The sequence below is a fragment of the Salvelinus alpinus genome, chromosome 19 (genome assembly GCF_045679555.1).
Source record: "Salvelinus alpinus chromosome 19, SLU_Salpinus.1, whole genome shotgun sequence".
NCBI lineage: Eukaryota > Metazoa > Chordata > Actinopteri > Salmoniformes > Salmonidae > Salvelinus > Salvelinus alpinus.
The window spans coordinates 28,982,901-29,005,995 of NC_092104.1; the positions used below are offsets into that span (position 1 = coordinate 28,982,901).

Genomic DNA, 23,095 nt, shown 5'->3' on the forward strand with positions numbered 1-23,095 from the left:
CTGAGATACAGTAAAGAGAAGCAGTTTACTTTGAAAAAGTACCTGAAGAATTATATCTGAAATGGCATGTGCCTGAAACATGATTGCAAGAACAAATCACTCTAGACTGGGGTCAGATGTTAACAGAATGCCTGTGCATAGTCTGTGTGCTATAATGCCAACTTGTGATGCCAAACAAACACAGCAATGGAGTTGGTATTGGCAAGAACACATTGATCTTGGACCAGGCTATGTTATGTGCAGCAGTATGGATGGCGAAAGTGTCTGCTTGACACTTCATAAAGCATTTATATTTTATTAACAATTTGACTATGTGCATACACGTTTGGTCACTTATTTCTGATCGTCACTAGTAAAAAATAAAATAAAAAATCGCCCATTTCTACAATTTATCGTCTTAAAATGTGATTTTAAACCTACCCCTAAAGGAATACCAAAAATATAATTTTAGTTTTCTATTTTTACTATGTATCCAACTCTGACTTTGTGGCTGTGGTAACTATTGAAATCCCTTATTTCTCTGGCTGGCTGCTCCATGCATCCTCCGGTCAAAGTAGATTTATTTCAAACACAAAAAGTCAACATCTTTCAGGATACTCTACACTAATGAAGAATGGTGGGTAGTTTTGGGAAAATCGTCGTCGGCGTGTACGTTGAAATAAAGCGAAGCGATGGTAAGTTACGTTCGTATGTCATTTCTCATGTCTCGATTGGTTTTTCCCTCGCTAGGAGTTGTTTTGAGAAGCTTTGTGTTGCTGTGAACACACTGCAACCGTTGAAGCCGAGTAGCAGACGCAAAGTTGGGGTGGCTGTGCTTGCTAGCCAACTTGGCCGATGTAGATTTAACTAGCTGACTACCTAAACGACAAATGCACATTCTAACTGGCTAGTTAACAACCAGTTAAAATGGGTTCTTGGATTAACTAGTGTAGTTAGTCAGTTAAAGCAGCTAACGCTAGCTAGCTTCTTGACGCTTTACAGTAACTAAAGTATGCACAGCTCTGGTTACCACACTAGCTAGTTAACGTTAGTTTAGCAGTTAACAAACTAGCTAACCAAAGCCACCCGCTAGTTAAGTAACGTTAGGTTGTGAAAGGTACCGCGAAATACGTGTTCTGGTTAGTTAGCAAAGGTAAACTATCAGGTGTCCTTGTTTGCTTCATAATACTGAAGTGGCTAGGTAACTGGCTAACGATACTGGCTAGATAGAAGTTAACGTTAGCTAAAAGTATATTTAATAACATTTCTAGCTAGTTAACTAACTTTGATAATGTGTTTTTTTTAATTATTTTTTGGGGGGGTGGGAAGGCTGGCTGTTAAACTTATTGTCAAGTTAGCATTGTGTCATACTAACGTTACGACTAGCTACATAGGTCGTTTGGTGGGTATTATCAACCAGGGTTTTGAGATCTCCCAATAACGTTGCAATATCTAGCTACTGCAGATAATTGTTGGGCGGGTAGTAGCTAGCTGACTGAACTTCACGGTGAAGGAAGTTGTGGAGTTCATCAGAAAGTCCCTTCACTGTGGAGTTTGGTCAGCTAGGCAAGTACTGTAACGTTACAGATGGTCTGAAACTGAGGCACTTAGTTAGCTATCTAGCTACCCATGTATGTTAGAGGTATAGCATGCAGCTGTCAGTAAAAAGAACCATGACAACCAGGCTAATGGCCTCCTATATATATTTTTTTTAGGAGTACCACCATACACATTGACTAGCACTCACAGCTTTTATATTCAGATCAACTTGATCTGGTAGTTTTGCAGAGCACCCAAGATAAGCTTGACTGTTTTGTTATAAGGGAGAGGAAGGGGCTGCTTTTGCCAGTCAATGGATACCTGCATCAGCGCCATAGTCTGCTGTGCTTAGTCCAGGCAGCCAAACCGGGTAAACACTCCTAGGAGACAGATCCCTATAGCACCGCAACAAAAACCATCATATCCTTCTGATTACTATAAACTAGGGGTAAAGACTTTTCTTTAAAAAAAAGTGTTTTGTGTAAATTGAGTTATGGACTACGTGGGTGTTTAATGTTTACTGGTGCATGATGTATGGAAAGTGGGTCCTATCTAGTGTCCGTAGGTAGTGCAAGCTGTCTGTGTCATCGTGGGTAGGGAGTACTCTCTGGGGGGGTGGCGGCTGGCGAAGCCCGATTCAACCTATTAACCACCACCCCCTCATCTGTTGCAGGCAGCTCTCTGGAATATACCAGGAGTACTCTCCTCCCTCAGTCTCTAGTCCTGCCATTAGCCAAGCACTGATGTGCTCTGCGATGAATGGAGGCATCACTCAACCACAGAATAGCCTACTGTGTGCCATGATAGCAGACTATCATAAGGACTTGAGAGGAAAAGTGGTAAAAGTATAGCAGTTAGATGAGGCTTTAAGCCTCTATTATTACATTTTATCTATTTTTTAAAATATATTTTTTAATATCAGCTAATTTCACTTTTGACATTGTCATTTACACTACAGTCTAGTCTACTAGAACTTTAACTGAGCAGGGTGTATCTGGCACCAGCATTCCTTTTAATCCCAGCCGGGACAGGAAACACTTTTTGCCCTCTTTTAATGGCATAAGAGAGGCCTATTTAATCTTTAGTGTGGATTATCAACTGTATTGTACTAATTTCTGCATGAAATTATCCCCATTCAGTGTCTTTCAAAGTAGATGCCATGGAGACACTTTGGACCAACTGACAGCAGTCCGTTAAGTAAGGAGTCAGTTAAGTAAGGAAGCGGCAGGTAGCTTAGTGGTTAAGAGTGTTGGGCCAGTAAACAAAAGGTCGCTGGTTCGAATCCCAGCGCTAACTAAGCAAAATATTGGTGTGTGCCTTTTGAGCAAGGCACTTAACCCTAATTGCTCCTTTAAGTCGCTCTAACTTGATGTGTTCAGTGTAACTGCCCCCTCTGTCCACTGCTGAACATATGGGAGGTGTCAATTAGAGGTCAATCGATTATGATTTTTCAACGCCGATACCGATTTATTGGAGGACCAAAAAAAGGCGATACCGATTAATCAGCCGATTTTTAAACTTTTTTTATATACAGTGGGGAGAACAAGTTTTTGATACACTGCCGATTTTGCAGGTTTTCCTACTTACAAAGCATGTAGAGGTCAGATTTTTTTCAAAAATCCAGAAAATCACATTGTATGATTTTTAAGTAATTCATTTGCATTTTATATATATATATATATATATATATATATATATATATATATATATATAAACCAATTTAATCTCAAATAAATTATGAAACATGTACAATTTGGTTTAAATAATGCAAAAACATAGTGTTGGAGAAAAGTAAAAGTGCAATATGTGCCATGTTAAAAAGCTAACGTTTAAGTTCCTTGCTCAGAACATATGAAAGCTGGTGGTTCCTTTTAACATGAGTCTTCAATATTCCCAGGTAAGAAGTTTTAGGTTGTAGTTATTATAGGAATTATAGGACTATTTCTCTCTCTACCATTTTGTTTTCATATACCTTTGACTATTGGATGTTCTTATAGGCACTGTAGTATTGCCAGCCAAATCTCAGAAGTTGATAGGCTTGAAGTCATAAACGGCGCTGTGCTTCAAGCATTGCGAAGAGCTGCTGACAAACGCAGGAAAGTGATGTCTGAATGAATGCTTATGAGCCTGCTGCTGTGAAATACGGAACCGTTTCGTATTTTATCGAACTGGTGGCATCCATAAGTCTACATATTGCTGTTACATTGCTCAACCTTCAATGTTATGTCATAATTATGTACAATTCTGGCAAATTAATTACGGTCTTTGTTAGGAAGAAGTGGTCTTCACACGTAACGAGCGGCTGCATATACCCTGACTCTGCTTGCACAGAACGCAAGAGAAGTGACACAATTTCCCTAGTTAATATTGCCTGCTAGCATGAATTTCTTTGAACTAAATATGCAGTTTAAAAAAATATATACTTGTGTATTCATTTTAAGGAAGCCATTGATGTTTATGGTTAGGTACATTGGTGCAATGACAGTGCATTTTTTGCGAATGCGTTTGTTAAATCATCACCCGTTTGGCGAAGTAGGCTGTGATTCAATGATAAATTAACAGGCACCGCATCGATTATATACAACGCAGGACAAGCTAGATAAACTAGTAATATCATCAACCATGTGTAGTTAACTAGTGATTATGTTAAGATTTATTGTTTTTTTTACAAGATAAGTTTAATGCTAGCTAGCACCTTACCTTGGCTCCTTGCTGCACTCGCGTAACAGGTGGTTAGCCTGCCACACAGTCTCCTCGTGGAGTGCAATGTAATCGGCCATAATCGGCGTCCAAAAATGCACATTACTGATTGTTATGAAAACTTGAAATCGGCCCTAATTAATCGGACAAGCCGATTTAATCGGTCGCCCTCTAGTGTCAACACACCCACTCAGCCAGGTTTCAGCACCAAAGTGGGCCACCCATGGTAAACAATGTCTACTCTTTAAGCCCACTTTAGATCATCTGCTTTGAGGCAGTTGGAGAGAAAGCAGGATTATTCTCTCCTGCAGTACTATAAAGTTGTGCTCATTGGGAATAGGGAAGGGCGGAAAGGGGATAACTAGTCAGTTGCACAACTGAATGCATTCAACCGAAATGTGACTTCCGTATTTAACCCAACCCCTCTGAATCAGAGACGTGCCTTAATCGATGTCCACATCATCGGCGCCCAGGAGCAGTTGTTGTAGGGGGGTTAACCTTCTTGCTCAAAAATGGATGAGTCATGTTTAAGCTACCCTATATTGTACTGTATCATCATCATCTAATTGGAACAACAAAAACTATGGATACGTAAGTCCATAGACTATAATGTAACAGACTGGCCTCTCTGCATGCTTATTGTTGTGTGATGCAACCAGTCAGAGTTCCAGAAGTGTTCTTAGAAATGAGTGTATTTGACAGACCGGATGCTCCATTCACGGAAAACGTAGTGTTAGGCCATTTGTCACATTTAAACCTACAGTATTTGAGCTAATCTGTTACCCTATGATTCTTCCTCCTAGTCAGTGACGGGTTCTTTCTGACAGCTTCACCAAATCGGCTCCGCACGTGAATGTTGATTTTGTCTCTCCCCACCAGACGCTTTCATGACACGCAGGTTAAAATGCCAAAAACCAACTGCGAACCAACTATATTCATTTGTGGTCAGGTCGAAACACGCAAAATTCATGGACATTTACTTAGCTTGTTGTTGCTGACTAATTTGTCCTGGGAAGAAAACATTTGTTTTACTTTGAATGCAGATCATTTTTTTGTTGCTGGATCTTTCTAGAATTTTGATCCATTTTCTGTCATACAAAATCGTGTGTTCTCTACTCTGACAATTAATCCACAGTTAAAAGGGGAAACTTAGTTAGTTTTTAGTTTTTTCTTTTTATTAATCTAGGGCTGTCCCCAACCCCCAAAAAATCTTTGTCTACCAAGAGTCGTCTGTTATTTTGAGAAATCGATTGGTCAAAATGTTTAAAAGGGTATTTTTCCACATGTAGAAACATCCTATGTGTTTTAGTCAAATCAACTATATTCACTGAGCTTGTCTGATGCTTTAAGCACACTGTTTGATTAAATAGTTAAGATACACAAATGACTAGAGGGAGTCCGACCAGCAATTGATTTGATTGTGCCTGGCCAGGCTGACTTGCTACGCTGTCTTAAAAAAAAAAAAAGACAGCGAGTGACTGTGTGACAAGCACCCGTTGTCTTTCTCCACCATGGTGTTTATTGCGCTGTACGTGTTGCTGAAGCTGCAACATAATTACAGCCATTTCTGACTGAAGAGTTCTGTTACCGAAATCCCTAATTTTGTTTAGGAAAAACATTCCCTCAACCCTTACTGTCTTTACGTGACATGTATGCATCGCATGCATGTGACCAATAGGGCCTGACCTACACTGTATAGCATATCATAATCACATCAATAAATTGGTTATAATAAACTCTGAACACCGAAATGGGTGCAGTCTACTGGTTGCTCATGAGGTAAAGGCGAAGTCCAATCTGTGGAATTAATTTGACTAGTTGTGGAAAATACTGGAGATCAAGAAAAATAAGTAGCACGCTCTGCATGCATATTATGTGTGCCAAACAGGTGCTGTTACATTACAATATCATTTTTCTGACTGTTTGGAACAACACTAACTTTTATAAGTGTACCAGAGAGTCTGTTGTAATGTTTTTTTGCTATGCCTTTATATCAAAGACTAAAAACAGTCGCATTCATTCGTGAATACAATTTCTGAAATGGAACGGTTTATTTATTGTCTAAGCTAATTATTCAAGGCTCACTTTATTTTATTTTAAAACAAATGCTTGATTGCATTTCAAATCATGAATGACTTCGTATGCTGTGTGATGACGTGAACGATTGAATGACTGATACAGTAACCTATGAGTGTTGAAATATAGGCCTAAGTACGTTACCGTATTAAGACTCTGGAGAAAGACAACGGGATGCGCTCTTAGGTCTACAGCTCAATGGTGGTTATACAAGGCTGCTGTACTAAGCCTACTAATAATAATGACATTATTATTATAATGATGATCATAATAATAGTAATAATGAGATCAAGAAAAAGGAGCATTATTAGTATTTTTATTTTCCGGACTATTTGGAACAGTGTTAATAACACTAAATAAATCTTAAATAATACCAGAGGCTGTTTTTTTTTTTTTACGAAAAAAAAGTGTAAAGCCTTTATTACAGCAAAGCAAAGATTAAAAACTGCCTCATCCAGAGGCGGTGCTCCTAGTGGCCGGGGACTTTAATGCATGGAAACTTAAATCCATTTGACCTAATTTCTACCAGCATTTTACATGTGCAACCAGAGAGAAAAAATTACACCACCTTTGCTATACACACAGAGACACACGTACAAAGCTCTCCCTCACCCTCCATTTGGCAAATCTGACCATAATTCTATCCTCCTTATTCCTACTTAGCAGATAAAACTAAAGCAGGAATCACCAGTTACTCGGTCAATAATAAGTGGTCAGAAGACGGAGATGCTAAGCTACAGGACTGTTTTGCTAGCACAGATGACGTCGTCCCCACAGTGACCGTACATACATACCCCAACCAGAAGCCATGGATTACAGGCAACATCCACACTGGGTTAAAGGGTAGAGCTGTTGCATTCAAGGAGCGTGACTCTGACCCTCCGGGACTCTAACTGCTAGCAGTTTATGTTACTCTTCAATAACACAGACCCCAAAGAAAATCAGGGGAGTAAAATGGGTTTATTCAAAGATGACAAATCATGCGGGGAGGTATATGTTTATTCTCCCCTGTCCTCAGTGATTCTCTCCTGTGATTCTCCACAGAACAAAGGGATGGGATGTTCTTTATAACTTAGCCCTAGCCTGTGGTTGACCAATTAGAATTCCTTGCAATAAAACTGGGCCAATGGCCAAATATCAAGTATCCTGTTTCAGGTTCAATGTATAAACAATTTGGACCAATGAGAACTTGCCATGTAGCTATGAGTCCCAGACTGAAATTCCTCCCATGTCTCTGACCCATTGATCATTAATTCCCTATTACAGAAAAAACACTATTTCCATTAATCGTTAGTACTCTATTGACTTTTAGTCCTTTTGACCTTTAGTTCTATTGACTTTTAGTCCTCTACGTTGTGTATTTATCTTTGAAAATATTCTTACACTTATAAGAAATCCTGCGATGCACTCAGACGAACCATCAAACAGGCAAAGCGTTTGATGGTTCGTCTTAGGACTAAGATTGAATCGTACTACACCGGCTCCGACTCTCGTCGAATGTGGCAGGGCCTGCAAACTATTACAGACTACAAAGGGAAGCACAGCCACGAGCTGCCCAGTGACACGAGCCTACCAGATGAGCTAAATTACTTCTATGCTCGCTTCGAGGCAAGCAACACTGAAACATGCATGAGAGCACCAGCTGTTCCAGATGACTGTGCGATCACGCTCTTTGTATCCGATGTAAGACCTTTTAAACAGGTCAACATTCACAACGCCATGGGGCCAAACGGATTACCAGGATGTGTACTCCGAGCATGCGCTGACCAACTGGCAAGTGAGATCACTGACATTTTCATCCTGTCCCTGTCCGAGTCTGTAATACCAACATGTTTTAAGCAGACTACCATAGGTCCCTGTGCCCAAGATACTAAGGATAAATGACTACTGACCCGTAGCACTCACGTCTGTAGCCATGAAGTGCTTTGAAAGGCTGGTCATGGCTCACATCAACACCATTATCCCAGTAACCCAAGACCCACTCCAATTTGCATACCGCCCCAACAGATCCACAGATGATGCAATCGCAATTGCACTGCCCTTTTTCCACCTGGACAAAAAGAACACCTACGTGAGAATGCTATTCATTGACTATAGCTCAGTGTTCAACACCATAGTGCCCTCAAAGCATATCACTAAGCTAAGGACCCTGGGACTCAATACCTCCCTCTGCAACTGGATCCTGGACTTCCTGATGGGCCGCCCCCAGGTGGTAAGGGTAGGTAACAACACATCTGCCACACTGATCCTCAACAAGGGGGCCCCTCCTATACTCCCTGTTCACCCATGACTGCATGGCCAAGCACGACTCCAACACCATCATTAAGTTTGCAGACGACACAACAGTGGTAGGCTTGATCACCTACAACGATGAAACAGCCTAAAGGGAGGAGGTCAGAGACCTGGTTGTGTGGTGCCAGGATAACAACCTCTCCCTCAACGTGATCAAGACAAAGGAGATGATTGTGGACTACAGGAAAAGGATGCATTCTCGACTGGGCTGTAGTGGAGCAGGTTGAGAGCTTCAAGTTCCTTGGTGTCCACATCACCAACAAACTATCATGGTCCAAACAGACTAAGACAGTCGTGAAGAGGGCACGACAACGCCTATTCCCCATCAGGAGACTGAAAAGATTTGGCATGGGTCATCAGATCTTCAAAGTTTTACAGCTTCACCATCGAGAGCATCTTGACCGGTTGCATCACTGCCTGGTATGGCAACTGCTCGGCCTCCGACCGCAAGGCACTACAGAGGGTAATGCGTAGAGCCCAGTATCTCACTGGGGCCAAGCTTCCTGCCATCCAGGGCCTCTATACCAGGTGGTGTCAGAGGAAGGCCCTAAAAATTGTCAGACTCCAGCCACCCTAGTCATCGACTGTTCTCTCTGCTACCACACGGCAAGTGGTACCAGAGCACCAAGTCTTGGTCCAAAATGCTTCTTGACATCTTCCACCCCCAAGCCATAAGAGTCCTGAACAGCTAATCAAATGCTTACCCAGACTATTTGCATTGTCATGTACATGTTATCTCAATTACCTCGACTAACTGGTGCCCCCTCACATTGTACCTCTGCTGTTATTTTACTGCTGCTCTTAAACAGTTTGTTATTTTTTTATCAATTTTTTTAATTAACACATTTCTCTTAACTGCTTTGTTGGTTAAGTGCTTGTAATTGTATTCGGCGCATGTGACAAAAACTTTAATTTTGTATATTCTTGAATGATGCAGAGGTTGTTGATTCGGCTCCTGTGGATTTCATATGGTGGTTGGCAACCAACTTTGGCGATGCATTAGCGCCATCAACTGGAGTGGAGTGTGGACCTCATTAATCTTTCAATCACCCACATGGGTTAGCATGCTCGTTAAAAACCAACAAGTAGATGGATAGAAGAGGCTGGACTTTAACTCCTGGCTACGCAGACGCGCGCACAAGCAGTTTAGACTAATTGATTGAATAACGTGTGTACATTTTATTTTGCAATGCTCGCAAACACAATTAGGCTGGTTAGCTGAACCAAACAAGTGTGCTCAAGTGTGCCCTTAATTGATATTTGCTTGAAAAACTAGAAAAAAACATCATTAGTACTGGCCGTAGCCAGTATACACTTCCTCTAAATAGTAATAATTAATCGAAGATGCAGTGCATTCAGAAAGTATTCAGACTACTTCACTTTTTCCACATTTTGTTACGTTATAGCTTTGTTCTAAAATGTATTAAATAGTTTTTTCCCCCTCAATCTACAAACAATACCCCATAATGACAAAGGGAAAAGTTGTAAAAAATGTTCTCGTGCCCACTTCACGAATGTCTTGGTGTGTTTGGACCATGATGTGGCAGGGTAGCCTAGTGGTTAGAGCGTTGGGCTAGTAACCGAAAGGTTGCAAGTTCGAATCCCCGAGCTGAGAATGTAAAAGTAAGTTGTTCTGCCCATGAACAAGGCAATTAACCCACTGTTCCTAGGCCGTCATTGTAAATAAGAATTTGTTCATAACTGACTTGCCTACTTAAAAAAAGTTAAAAGAAAATAGGCAGTCTCATCGTTGTTAGTGCGTGTTTGGCCACGCAGTCGTGGGAGTACACGAGGGGACTAAGCACACACCCCTGAGGGCCCCAGTGTTGAGGATCAGCGTGTCAGACGTATTGTTGCCTACCCTTACCACCTGGGGTGGCCCATCAGGAAGTCCCAGGATCCAGTTGCAGAGGGAGTTGTTTTGTCCCAGGGTCCTTAGCTTTGTGGGCACTATGGTTTTGAACTCTGAGCTGAGGTCAATGAATAGCATTCTCATGTAGGTGTTCCTTTTGTCCAGGTGGAAAAGGGCAGTGTGGAGTGCGATTGAGATCTGTTGGGGCGGTATGCGAATTGGAGTGTGTCTAGGTTTACCCGGGATGATACTGTTGTGAGCCATGACCAGCCTTTCTAAGCACTTCATGGCTACCGACGTGAGTGCTACAGGGCGGTAATCATTTAGGCACGTTACCTTCGCTTCCTAGGGCTCGGTGACTATGGTGGTCTGCTTGAAACATGTACAGTTGAAGTCGGAAGTTTACATACACCTTAGCCAAATACATCACAATTTCTGACATTTAATCCGTGTAAAAATTCCCTGTCTTAGGTCAGTTAGGATCACCACTTTATTTTAAGAATGTGAAATGTCAGAATAATAGTAGAACGAATGATTTACTTCAGCTTTTATTTCTTTCATCATATTCCCAGTGGGTCAGAAGTTTACATACACTCAATTAGTATTTGGTAGCATTGCCTTTAAATGGTTTAACTTGAGTCAAATGTTTCGGGTAGCCTTCCACAAGCTTCCCACAATAAGTTGGGTGAATGTTGGCCCATTCCTCCTGACAGAGCTAGTGTAACTGAGTCAGGTTTGTAAGGCCTTCTTGCTCGCACACGCTTTTTCAGTTCTGCCCACAAATTTTCTATGGGATTGAGGTCAGGGCTTTGTGATGGCCACTCCAATACCTTGACTTTGTTGTCCTTAAGCCATTTTGCCACAACTTTGGAAGTATGCTTGGGCTCATTGTCCATTTGGAAGACCCATTTGCGACCAAGCTTTAACTTTCTGACTGATGTCTTGATGTTGCTTCAATATATCCACATAATTTTCCTCCCTCATGATGTCATCTATTTTGTGAAGTGCACCAGTCCCTCCTGCAGCAAAGCACCCCCACATGATGCTGCCACCCCCGTGCTTCACAGTTGGGATGGTGTTCTTCGGGCTTGCAAGCCTCCCCATTTTTCCTCCAAACATAACGATGGTCATTATGGCCAAACAGTTCTATTTTTGTGTAATCAGATCAGAGAACATTTTTCCAAAAAAGTATGATCTTTGTCCCTTTGTGCAGTTGTAAACCGTAGTCTGGCTTTTTTATGGCGGTTTTGGAGCAGTGGCTTCTTCCTTGCTGAGAGGCCTTTCGAGTTATGTCGATTATAGGACTCGTTTTACTGTGGATATAGATACTTTTGTACCTGTTTCCTCCAGCACCTTCACAAGGTCTCCCAAGTGACTCAAATGTTGTCATAGCCTATCAGAAGCTTCTAAAGCCATGACATAATTTTCTGGAATTTTCCAAGCTGTTTAAAGGCACAGTCAACTTAGTGTATGTAAACTTCTGACCAACTGGAATTGTGATACAGTGAAATAATCTGTCTGTAAACAATTGTTGGAAGAATTACTTGTGTCATGCACAAAGTAGATGTCCTAACCGACTTGCCAAAACTATAGTTTGTTAACATGAAATTTGTGGAGTGTTTGAAAAACAAATTGCACAACCTTCAATGTTGTGTTATAATTATGTAAAATTCTGGCAAATTAATTTCGGTCTTTGTTAGGAAGAAATGGTCTTCACACAGTTCGCAACGAGCCAGGCGAACTGAGTTTAAATGTGTTTGGCTAAGGTGTATGTAAACTTCCGACTTTAACTGTATTGCACTGAGAAATTTGTGGAGTGGATGAAAAACGAGTTTAAGTGACTCCAACCTAAGTGTGTGTGAACTTCCGACTTCAACTGTAGGTATTTTAGACTCAGTCAGGGAGAGGTTGAAAATGTCAGTGAAGACACTTGCCAGTTGACGTCCTGGTAATCCGTCTGGCCCCGTGGCCTTGTGAATGTTGACCTGTCTTAACGCTCTCCGTAGCCGATGTGAGTATCACACTTTTGTCCGTAACAGATTGTGCTCTCATGCATACTTCTGTGTTGCTTGCCTCGAAGCGAGCATAAAAGGGGTTAAACTCTCCTGGTAGGCTCACGTCACTGTGCAGCTCGCAGCTGGGTTTCCCTTTGTAGTGCATAATCGTTTTCAAGCCCTGCCACATCCGACGAGTGCCAGAGCCGGTATAGTAGGATTCAATCTTAATCCTGTATTGATGCTTTGCCTGTTTGATGGTTCGTCTGAGGGCATAGGGGGATTTCTTAGCATCCGGATTAGCGTCCGGCTCCTTGAAAGTGGCAGCTCTAGCCTTTAGCTCGATGCGGATGTTGCCTATAATCTATGGCTTCTGGTTGGGATATGTACATACGGTCACTGTGGGGACGACGTCGTCGATGCACTTATTGATTGAGCCAATGACCGAGGTGGAATACTCCTCAATGCCATTGGATGAATCCCGGAACATATTCCAGTCTGTGCTAGAAAAACAGTCCCTTAGCGTAGCATCCGCGTCATCTGACCACTTCCGTATTGTGGGAGTAACTGGTGCTTCCTGCCTTAGTTTTTGCTTGTAAGCAGGAATCAGGAGGATTATGGTCAGATTTGCCAAATGGAGGTCGAGGGGGAGCTTTGTACGCGTCTCTGTGTGTGGAGTAAAGGTGGTCTAGAGTTTTATTTATTTATTTAAATGTATTATTATTTTTAATTTTTTTATCTTCTGGTTGCACATGTGTCATGCTGGTAGAAATGAAGTAAAATGGATTTAAGTTTCACTGCATTAAAGTCCCCGGCCACTAAGAGCGCTGCCTCTGGATGAACATTTTCTTGTTTTCTTATGGCCTTATACAGCTGGTCGAGTGCGGTCTTCGTGCCAGCATCGGTTTGTGGTTGTAAATAGACGGCTATGAATAATATAGATGTGAACTCTCTTGGTAGATATTGTGGTCTACAGTTTATCATAAGGTACTCTACCTCAGGCAAGCAATACCTCGACTTCTTAAATATTAGACATCACTCACCAGCTGTTATTGACAAATGGACACAGACCCCCAACCCTCATCTTACCAGACGTAGCTTCTCTGTCCTGCCGATGCATGGAAAATCCCACCAGCTCTATATTATCCGTGTCGTCGTTCAGCTACGACTCTGTAAAACATAAGACATTCGGTTTTAATGTCCTGTTGGTAGGATAATCTTGATATATTATTTCAAAGTTTTGATGTCTTCTATTATTCTACAATGTAAAAAATAAAAACCCTTGAATGAGTAGGTGTGTCCAAACTTTTGACTGGTACTGTATGCACGAACTCTAACGAACTGCTTTGGCTGGGAAGCATGCGGATGCTTTTAGTCACCTTAGGTTAGTATTTTAGAACAAAGGGCTAGAGTATGGCACTGCACTGCAGTCAGTGCACACGGACAGGGTACCATTCACTTGACAGTTACCATTCACATGTTTACAGATGAACTGGATGCATGTGTTGTGTAAGTTTCTATACACACAGAATACACAATACAGATTCTGTTGGCATGTAGTGCTGTTTGAGGAGTGTGTGGGTAAAGCTGCTGAGATTGTGTGGTGGTTGGTTGGTCTGTACAAAGAAGTTCTTGGAGGACCAGGGCATTCTCTATTCTTAGTGATTCAATTGCATCAGGTCTTGCAAGCCTGAGTGCCAGTCTGTTCAGTATCATGTCAACTCCTTTTTACTCATTGTCAATGGTTGGCATGTTCTCCCCGCAAGCCAGCCTATATCCACTATTATTCTGGTGAATGTGCGCTTGTTTTACTATAACTAGTGACTAATAGACTCTTGATTCGCCTGCTGGCTGTTGCCCTTGCTCCCTCCATAATGGCAAGCGGTTACCTTTCCTAAGTTGCGTCTGTGTGTCCTCATCTAATCCTCCTGAACACACTGGGCTCTGTCACCTCCCATGTGTCCCTGTTCTTGAGTAGTGCTGTCTGTCTGCCATTGCGTGTCTACAGTCACCTGCTGTTGCCAGGGTAGCTTGCAACCAAACCTGCTGATCCAAGATGGGATTTAACTGCCAGCTAGCTTGGCGCTAGTCCAGCCCTACCGTAAAGATCTCTGAGACACAGCTCTCAGAATCACACACACGCAGTCTCTATGCAGCAAGTTCTACTTCAGCAAGTTGTATTTCTTCAAGTCAGTGTAATGGTGCATAGGCTCACTAAGACACACACATCAGTTGGTGTGTCCCTCTTGACCAGAAGCAGGGTTTTCTAGAGCAGATCTGCCAAAGAGGAGAGAGAGAGACATCATGGTGGAGTGACATGCATATGGACTCATGACACAGGCATCTGACCGCATGTTCCGCATTTCACTTGCCACCTCTCTCTTTTTACATCACTGTCTGACACTATTACTACCTGAGATTTTCCCAATGAAAGTCAGCCAAAGGGATTCTTATTCTGTTACGGAGTCATTTAAGTTGGCTTTCACTGCTGTGCGCTGTAGAATCATTACTTGGGTAGAACTCAGCAGAGAACACTAAAAGCATCCATAAAGCTCTGCTCTAAATAATGAATGCCGGGAACATTTCCCCCCCCGACAGTGATCAGCCAGGGGATGTAGTGTGTCATAGACCAGGGTTAGGCACAGGAAGCTGCTGGTAATTATGGAGCAGGCTCAGCTCAGGCTGCCTGTGAAGTGTGTATTTAGACCAGCAGTAGATGGGAGGGAGGACAGGGAAAGGGTAACTCCATGTATATTGACTACATGCTTCCTAACTTGTTTGACATGGCTTTATGTCTCAGTTGGTAGAGCATGGTGATTGCACCACCAGGGTTGTGGGTTTGATTCCCAGGGCCACCCATATTTAAAATGTATGCATGCATGACAGTAACTTGCTTTGGATAAAAGCGTCTGCTAAATGCCATATCTGTAGCTGAAGTTTAGATAGACCACCTCTCTTGTCTTCACACACTTCTGTTGAGTAACATCCTGGAGAAGCTAGTTTGGAATGTTTTAAGGCCAATTATTTTCTAGTATTCTGTACTGTATTGTCAGGCTGGCATAGCCGTACGGTTTCAGAGAGCATGTTGAAGTGTGTGTGCTGCAGGTATCTGTGTACTCCAGCTTCATTGTAGTAGTTTAATGTCCCTATGCATTTCTCCAGTTGGATAGCTACGTCTTCCCTGCTGACTGATTCCCTGGGGAAAGTCCTCCCACTCCCGCCCTTACGATAAAGATGTGTCATGCAGTCAGTCATCCCTAATGGCTGTAGTGCACTGTGAGTAGTGTAGGCCAGAGTTAGGACAGTACTGTGCAACAGTTTTAAGGAAATAACTAATTTGTTACCTTTCAGAGAACTCCCCTTTAGTCTTCCAACTTCTCTGTGCTGTGGGTGTTTGTCAGATAATGAACAACCACACCTGTTTTGTTACAGGACGAATACACCAAGCCTTGGTCACGTCGTTGAATGAAGACAACGAGAGCGTCACCGTGGAGTGGATAGAAAATGGAGACACCAAAGGGAAAGAGGTAAACAAGCCTAGCTAGTAGCTTAGCACGACAGCCGGCGTCCGCTCAGCTCTTAGGCATATTGAGCCCTATGAATAATGCATCTGAAGACATTCTACAGTTTTGGAGATTACACAATCCTTCTGCATGTTCTGCCAGACATCACTCTGCCCTGAATATACATGAGTTTAGAGAGCCTTACAGCAGTCATATTTCCTGAGCTTTGCTGTTGAATACAGATTTGTCCTACTGCTCTCTGCTCCTCTGAGCTACACGGATATACCTCTCTGCTCTCCATATACTAACATATAAGGTACATATTAACTGAGTATATTTGCACCTCATCTCTTCTGCATATTGATGTGTGGAGTATTTTGTGTTAGATCTGTTGAATATTGACTTGAAAAGTATGGCTCGAAGAACCATTAAAAAGGGCACCAATTGGTTGTGGCCTCTGTTAGAAGGTGTGGTAATGATGAATAGTAGGAGATGTACAGTTAACACATTTATTGCCACACCACACACAGACACACACAAGAAGGGCAAAGAGAAGGGACTAGTGGAATTGTTCAGGAGCGACTGTATGGGTTAGGTACAATTACAGTGACACACTCTTCTCTCTGTCCAGATTGACTTTGAGAGTATATTTGCACTAAACCCAGATGTGGCCCCTGAAGAGGAGATCGCCCCCAGCCCAGAGACCCCGCCCCCACCAACGCCCACCTCTGTGAAGGTCAACAAGATCACCAAGGTGAGCGCTTCATGCGACGGAATTTAGTTTAGTTATGGAATGCTAGTATAACTACCGCAGGGTGAAGTCTGCCTGTGTAGTGCATAGATATAGAACCGGATATATTGCCTATGGTGCAGTGTGTGGCCTCAGAGGCCCACTGCTGGAGTGGCAAATAAAAACACAGAACAGATGCGAACAAAGGAAGCTCCAGTAATTTGATTCTCAATATTTGTCCATTTTTATAACCCTTATTTTGCAGTCATGGGAGTGAGAAGTGTTGTATTCTTCAGGGTTGTGTTCTAGTGATCTGCTGGGTAAAATCATTTCGTAAACCATGATTATGGTTTAATCCTCATGGCTTCAATTATTTTTGTCAATGCATTTATCTTATCTCCCTCTTTTGTGTTCCTTAGCAGAACCGGCGAACAATAGCGCCCACTAAGAATGGCACTCCGTCCAGGGATAACAGAGGTGTTTGTGTACTTGTTTTTGATCATTGACAGTTGAACATTGTCTTGAAATGTTCATGGGTACCATGTCGCTTAATTCACTTGAAACAGGCCCTCTTGATAACTCTCTGTGTTGTGGGTTCCACAGTGGTGTCGACCCGGTCCAGACCAGCTCCACCCCAGCAGCTAGAGCCTTCCCCTCCTCCTCCTCCCGCCCAGCAGCCAGCCCAGCCCACTCAGGCCCAGACAGCCCAACAGTTAGCCAACGGTAGGAACATCACGGCTATATCCATCTATCTAGGAGTTACATTTTGACATATTTACTCATTCCGGAAATCTGAATGTTCTGTCATTTTCACCATCCTAAGCATTCCCCGGAAATATTATTTGTTATTCCATTTCATGTCGTGTATTTGTTACGGTAACATTTGACCAAAAGACTTGATGTTCCTGATTTTCTATGTTTTGTCGATCACATGTGTGTCACAGAAGCGTCATTGCATCAGCTAAGCAGAAAGGAGTTTGGACAGCTTTGTATGTATCAACTCTCCCAACCACCCCAATGCTTAATGTTATCTTAGAGCCCTGTCGCTTTCCTTTGGAGAACCTTTAGTTTGTGATTATTACTCGCCTAAAAGGCTTCCGCTATATTCAAAGTCGTGATGGGGGCTCCCCCCAACCAATGGAATCGGAGACAGAGAGAGACATCCTCGTAGCTCTCTCTCTATTTCCTGCTGGCCAGACTGGCTCTGGTTCTGACCTGGCCCTGCTCCCCCAGATTACTGCAGATTATTAATCACCGCTCTCTGCTCTGAATGACGAGCCTGCAGGCCTTCAGATGGGGCTGTATGCTGCTCAGCTGGATATCTTGGGGTCTGGTGGAAATGGGCTACTGACACTCACTTTATACTCTCCTCTCTCTTATAATAGGATTGGGTTTCTAAATGGTACTAACTGTTTTTTAGTTTTTTAAATGTATTATTATTATTTTATTTTTTTAATCTTCTGGTTGCATATGTGTCATGCTGGTAGAAATGAGGTGATGTGATGCATCACATGTGATGCAGGATTTATGTAACTTTTGAGGAACCTAGACTGAAGTCCCCTATGTACTCATATCTCTGCTTTCCCAGTCAGCATTTGACTGTTGTTGGATCAGTGGTTGGTCAAGAGCCCTATAGTAGTGTATTGTAATAGTAGTGTATTGTAATAGTAGTGTATTGTAATAGTAGTGTAATAGGAATAGAAGGGTTACCAGGGTAAGGTTTGTGCCAGCTGCTGTAGCCTGCCCTCAGGCCTGTATAAAGTTGATGTTCCTCTGGATGCTAGCTAGGCCCAGTCCCCAGCCAGGCACCACTCTGTCTGGACAACCCTATAGTAGGGAAACACCAGCAGAGGAAGAGATCCCTTTCAGAAAGGTTGAGTGTGAAAGGCAGCGTTTGTGACTTCCTGTTCCTTTGCCGGGGTTTCCTGGCAGCGAGGAGGAAGTCCAACTGTGTGAAGGAAGTGGAGAAACTGCAGGAGAAGAGAGAGAGACGACGGATACAGCAACAGGAGCTGAGGGAGAAGAAGGCACAGGTACAGGGTTACTCTCCTCCTTCCATCCTCTGCCCCACCATCTCTTCTCTAATATATGGGTTTTTAAAATGAGGATAAAATAAGATAATTGACTCACATATTTAATTGACTCACTATAGCCATGTTAGTCATTGAACACATTTTCTTTAGTGATAATAACTTGCTAATTGAATTCAAGTATAAATTGAACAGTGACCTAACATAACCGTTCTCAGGAGGTGGACACCACTGTCCCTAACTATGAGATCCTGTATATGATCAGAGACTTCCGTGCCAGTCTGGACTACCGGCCGCTGTCCACCACAGATCTGGTGAGTACAGACAACACCCTGCTCTCTCTCCCTCTCCCTGCTTTCTCTACCTCTGTCCCAATACAATGGCCTGATCAATGTGTGTTTTTATTTTGTCAGATTGAAGAGCACAGAATATGTGTTTGTGTGAGGAAACGTCCACTCAACAAGAAAGGTAAGGAGGACATCCAACAGAGCCTTTAATCATAATGAGGAACCAGTCACGAGTTGACCTACTATGAGCTTTTGGACAGTCATAATCAGTCATGTTCAGGTATTTTCTTATGGCCTGTAATCAGGGAAACTACACTACATGACCAAAAGTATGTTGACACCTGCTCGTCTGAACATCATTCCAATATCATGGGCATTCATATGGAGTTGGTCCCCCCCTTTGTTGCTATAACAGCCTCCACTCTTCTGGGAAGGCTTTTCACTAGATGTTGGAACATTGCTGCGAGGACTTGCTTACATTCAGCCACAAGAGCATTAGTAAGGTCGGGCACTGATGTTGGCAGATAAGGCCTGGCTCCCAGTTGAATTTCCAATTCATCCCAAAGGTGTTCGATGGAGTTGAGATCAGGGCTCTGTGCGGGCCAGTCAAGTTCTTCCACACCGATCTCGACAAACTATTTCTGTATGGACCTTGCTTTGTGCACAGGGGCATTGTCATGTTGAAACAGGAAAGGGCCTTCCCCAAACTGTTGCCACGAAGTTGGAAGCACAGAATCATCTAGAATGTCATTGTACGCTGTAGCATTAACATTTCCCTTCACCTGAACTAAGGGGCCTAGTCCAAACCATGAAAAACAGCCCCAGACCATTATTCCTCCTCCGCTAAACTTTACAGTTTGCACTATGCATTCGGGTAGGTAGCGTTCTCCTTGTATCCGCCAAACCCAGATTAATCCGTCAAACTGCCAGATGGTGAAGCGTGATTCATCACTCAAGAGAAGATGGCGGCGAGCTTTACACCACTCTAGCCAACACTTGGCATTGCGCATGTTAGTTTCATGAAGCTGTCGACGAACAGTTCTTGTGCTGACGTTGCTTCCAGAGGCAGTTTGGAACTTGGTAGTGAGTGTTGCAACCGAGGACAGACTATATTTTTACGCACTTCAGCACACGCCGGTCCCGTTCTGTGAGCTTGTGTGGTCTTCCAATTTGCGGCTGAGCCGTTGTTTCTCCTAGACGTTTCAACATCTCAATAACAGCACTTACAGTTGACCGGAGCAGCTCTAGCAGGGCAGAAATTTGACGAACTGACTTGTTGTAAAGGTGGCATCCTATGACGGTGCAACGTTGAACGTCACTGAACTCTTCAGTAAGGCCAATGTTTGTCTATGGAGATTGCACGTCTGTGTGCTCAATTTTATACACCTGTCAGCAACGAGTGTGGCTGAAATAGCTGAAGTCGCTAATTTGAAGGGGTGTCCACATACTTTTGTGTATATAGTGTATCTTCTCTGTATACTTTCATTAACATGGCTGTGTGTATTCCAGAGCTGACTATAAGGGACTTGGATGTGATTACCATCCCCAGTAAGGATGTGGTGATGGTTCATGAGCCCAAGCAGAAGGTGGACCTGACACGCTACCTGGAGAACCAGACCTTCCGCTTCGACTACGCCTTTGATGACAGCACCACTAATGAAATGGTTTACAGGTCAGACAGAGAGCAGTCGGTTGTTGCAGTAAAACAACTGTTTTGTTTGACGTGTCAGCTGTATGTTTTTACTGGAATTCAATCCAGGAGGACTGCTTGCATTGGATTTGTGTGTGTGTAGAATGTATTTTGATGGCGTGTGTATGTTAGGCTGTTGTGATGGAATGTGTGCAAGTATGTGTTTTGCTAGTGTGTGTGAATGCACACACACTGATGAGTGGATTTGTGTGTTTCCACTACAGGTTTACTGCCAGGCCCCTGGTGGAGACCATCTTTGAGAGGGGCATGGCCACGTGCTTCGCCTATGGACAGACTGGTAGTGGCAAAACACATGTGAGTCGCACACACACCAGCCTCCTCATCCTCTTCTGCTGATGCATGTCAGTTATTAAACACTAACTTAACAATAACATTACATCAGTGACATCGAGGTTCAATGTGTACAAGCGTTGTTGCATTTTCATTTCAATTTATGTTTCACCCACAATCAGAACTGTGAATATTGCCATCTTTTGTTTCAGACTATGGGTGGAGATTTTTCTGGAAAGAACCAGGATTGTTCTAAAGGGATTTATGCATTAGCTGGTAAGTGATTCTTAGTGGATTCTTAGTATTGTTGTTGGTGCTGTAATGCTCAGAACCTATTACAATTGTAAAACTTTCTCTTAGTCTCTTTCCCCTTTGTCCTCATGCAGCTCGGGATGTGTTTGTCATGTTGAAGAAACCCTGCTACAAGAAGTTAGATCTTCAGGTGTACGCAACCTTCTTTGAAATCTACAGTGGAAAGGCAAGTGATTAATGACTCGTTTATACAGCATCAACTTGTGGTTTTGGTTGTAGGCAATGTTCCTTCTAAGCTGCGCGCGTGCGTGGCCACGCATCTCCTCCAGGACTGCCAGGGCAGAAGACGCAAGAGATTGAGTTTCACTATCAACATTTTTCTCTAATGTGATCGAATCAACATTATCAGCCCCTTTTCAATGCAACAAACCAAAACAAATCTAACTTTGCAAGATTGAGTCTTTAATTAAAGGGTCCGTGTTGCATATAAGCTAATAGGCAGAGTGTAGCCTACATTGTCTAATTCTCTTTATTAACTGGGTGGTTCGAGCCCTGAATGCTGGTTGGCTGAAAGCCGTGGTATATCAGCTCGTATGACAAAAAATGTATTTATACTGCTCTAATTATGTTGTTATCCAGTTTATAATAGCAATAAGGCACCTCGGGGGTTTGTGATATATGGCCAATATACCACACCTAAGGGCTGTGTCCCATGGTATACCCAGGGTATACCCATGGTATACGGTCTGATACACCACAGCTGTCAGCCAATGAGCATTCAGGGCTCGAACCACACAGTTTATTTTGCATCATATAACACATTACAATGCAATTTACAATGACCTATTTGGTCCATGATGTTAAAAAAAAAAATTTTTTTAGGATCATGGAATGTAGGCCTATCATAGAATTCTCACAAGGTTCAAGTTTCTGCTTCCAAGGCCTCAATTGGTCAGTGCCCCAAAATAATGGAGGGAACTTGGTTGTAAGTGTTTAACTCGGACTGTAAGGGAAGCGGTGTATTGCTCCCGTGGGTGATTATGTTGACAGACTGGTTTTAAGTTGCGGTCCTATATGTGTTGGACCTGACTGTTTAACCTGACTGCGTGTGTGGTTGTATAGGTATTTGACCTGATTGTTGTGTGTGTCTTCTAGGTGTTTGACCTGCTGAATGGTAAGGCTAAGCTCCGGGTGCTGGAGGATGGGAAGCAGCAGGTGCAGGTGGTGGGGTTGCATGAGAGAGATGTCAAATGCACAGAGAACGTCCTCAAACTCATAGAAGTGGGCAACAGCTGCAGGTAAGGCAACGGAGTGGAAGGTATTTGTAGCAACATCCCACAGTTGCCCTAACTAATGACATAAACGGTTACATTTAAATGCTCTCCTTCCTGCTTTCTTTCTCCCTCTCTGTCCCTCTCTCTCAGAACGTCAGGGCAGACCTCGGCCAACGCCCACTCGTCCCGTAGCCACGCCGTGTTCCAGATCATTCTGAGGAGGAAGGGGAAGATGCATGGCAAGTTCTCCCTGATCGACCTGGCGGGGAACGAGAGGGGGGCCGACACATCCAGTGCTGACCGCCAGACACGCCTGGAGGGAGCTGAGATCAACAAGAGCCTTCTGGCACTAAAGGTCAGAGGGGAGAGATCAGAGGGCAGCTGCAGAGCATTCTGACAGGGACACTCGGTAGAAAGTCAGCAGATGTTTAGTCTGATAGTTCAAGTAAAAGTTTATTAATCTTATAGGGATTTACAGGATTTGACATGAATACAGCTCTGATAGTGTGCTGTCTGAGATGCATTTTCCTCCAGTTGAACAGAACTAGCAGTCTTAGTTGGACATAACGTAATCTTATAGAAATGGTCAACTGTATTTTTCCTGTC

The 23,095-nt window shown here is 42.9% G+C and overlaps 1 protein-coding gene across 6 annotated transcripts in view; it reads left to right on the plus strand.

Moving 5' to 3' along the window:
• Positions 1 to 510: 510 nt before the first annotated feature.
• LOC139545248 (kinesin-like protein KIF2A) overlaps positions 511 to 23,095 on the plus strand; it is a 33,684-nt gene continuing 11,099 nt past the window's right edge. For 3 of the 6 annotated variants that reach the window (XM_071352822.1, XM_071352824.1, XM_071352827.1), the window contains exons 1-14: positions 511 to 674; positions 15,865 to 15,959; positions 16,567 to 16,689; positions 17,085 to 17,142; positions 17,269 to 17,388; positions 18,598 to 18,698; positions 18,914 to 19,009; positions 19,109 to 19,163; positions 20,492 to 20,654; positions 20,897 to 20,987; positions 21,176 to 21,239; positions 21,350 to 21,441; positions 22,371 to 22,513; positions 22,640 to 22,844. In XM_071352822.1, the coding sequence (XP_071208923.1) occupies positions 614 to 674; positions 15,865 to 15,959; positions 16,567 to 16,689; positions 17,085 to 17,142; positions 17,269 to 17,388; positions 18,598 to 18,698; positions 18,914 to 19,009; positions 19,109 to 19,163; positions 20,492 to 20,654; positions 20,897 to 20,987; positions 21,176 to 21,239; positions 21,350 to 21,441; positions 22,371 to 22,513; positions 22,640 to 22,844 (1,467 nt within the window). In that variant the 5' untranslated portion in view covers positions 511 to 613. The remainder of the gene's footprint in view (positions 675 to 15,864; positions 15,960 to 16,566; positions 16,690 to 17,084; positions 17,143 to 17,268; positions 17,389 to 18,597; positions 18,699 to 18,913; positions 19,010 to 19,108; positions 19,164 to 20,491; positions 20,655 to 20,896; positions 20,988 to 21,175; positions 21,240 to 21,349; positions 21,442 to 22,370; positions 22,514 to 22,639; positions 22,845 to 23,095) is intronic. The other 3 variants (XM_071352823.1, XM_071352826.1, XM_071352828.1) reach the window with 1 other exon arrangement.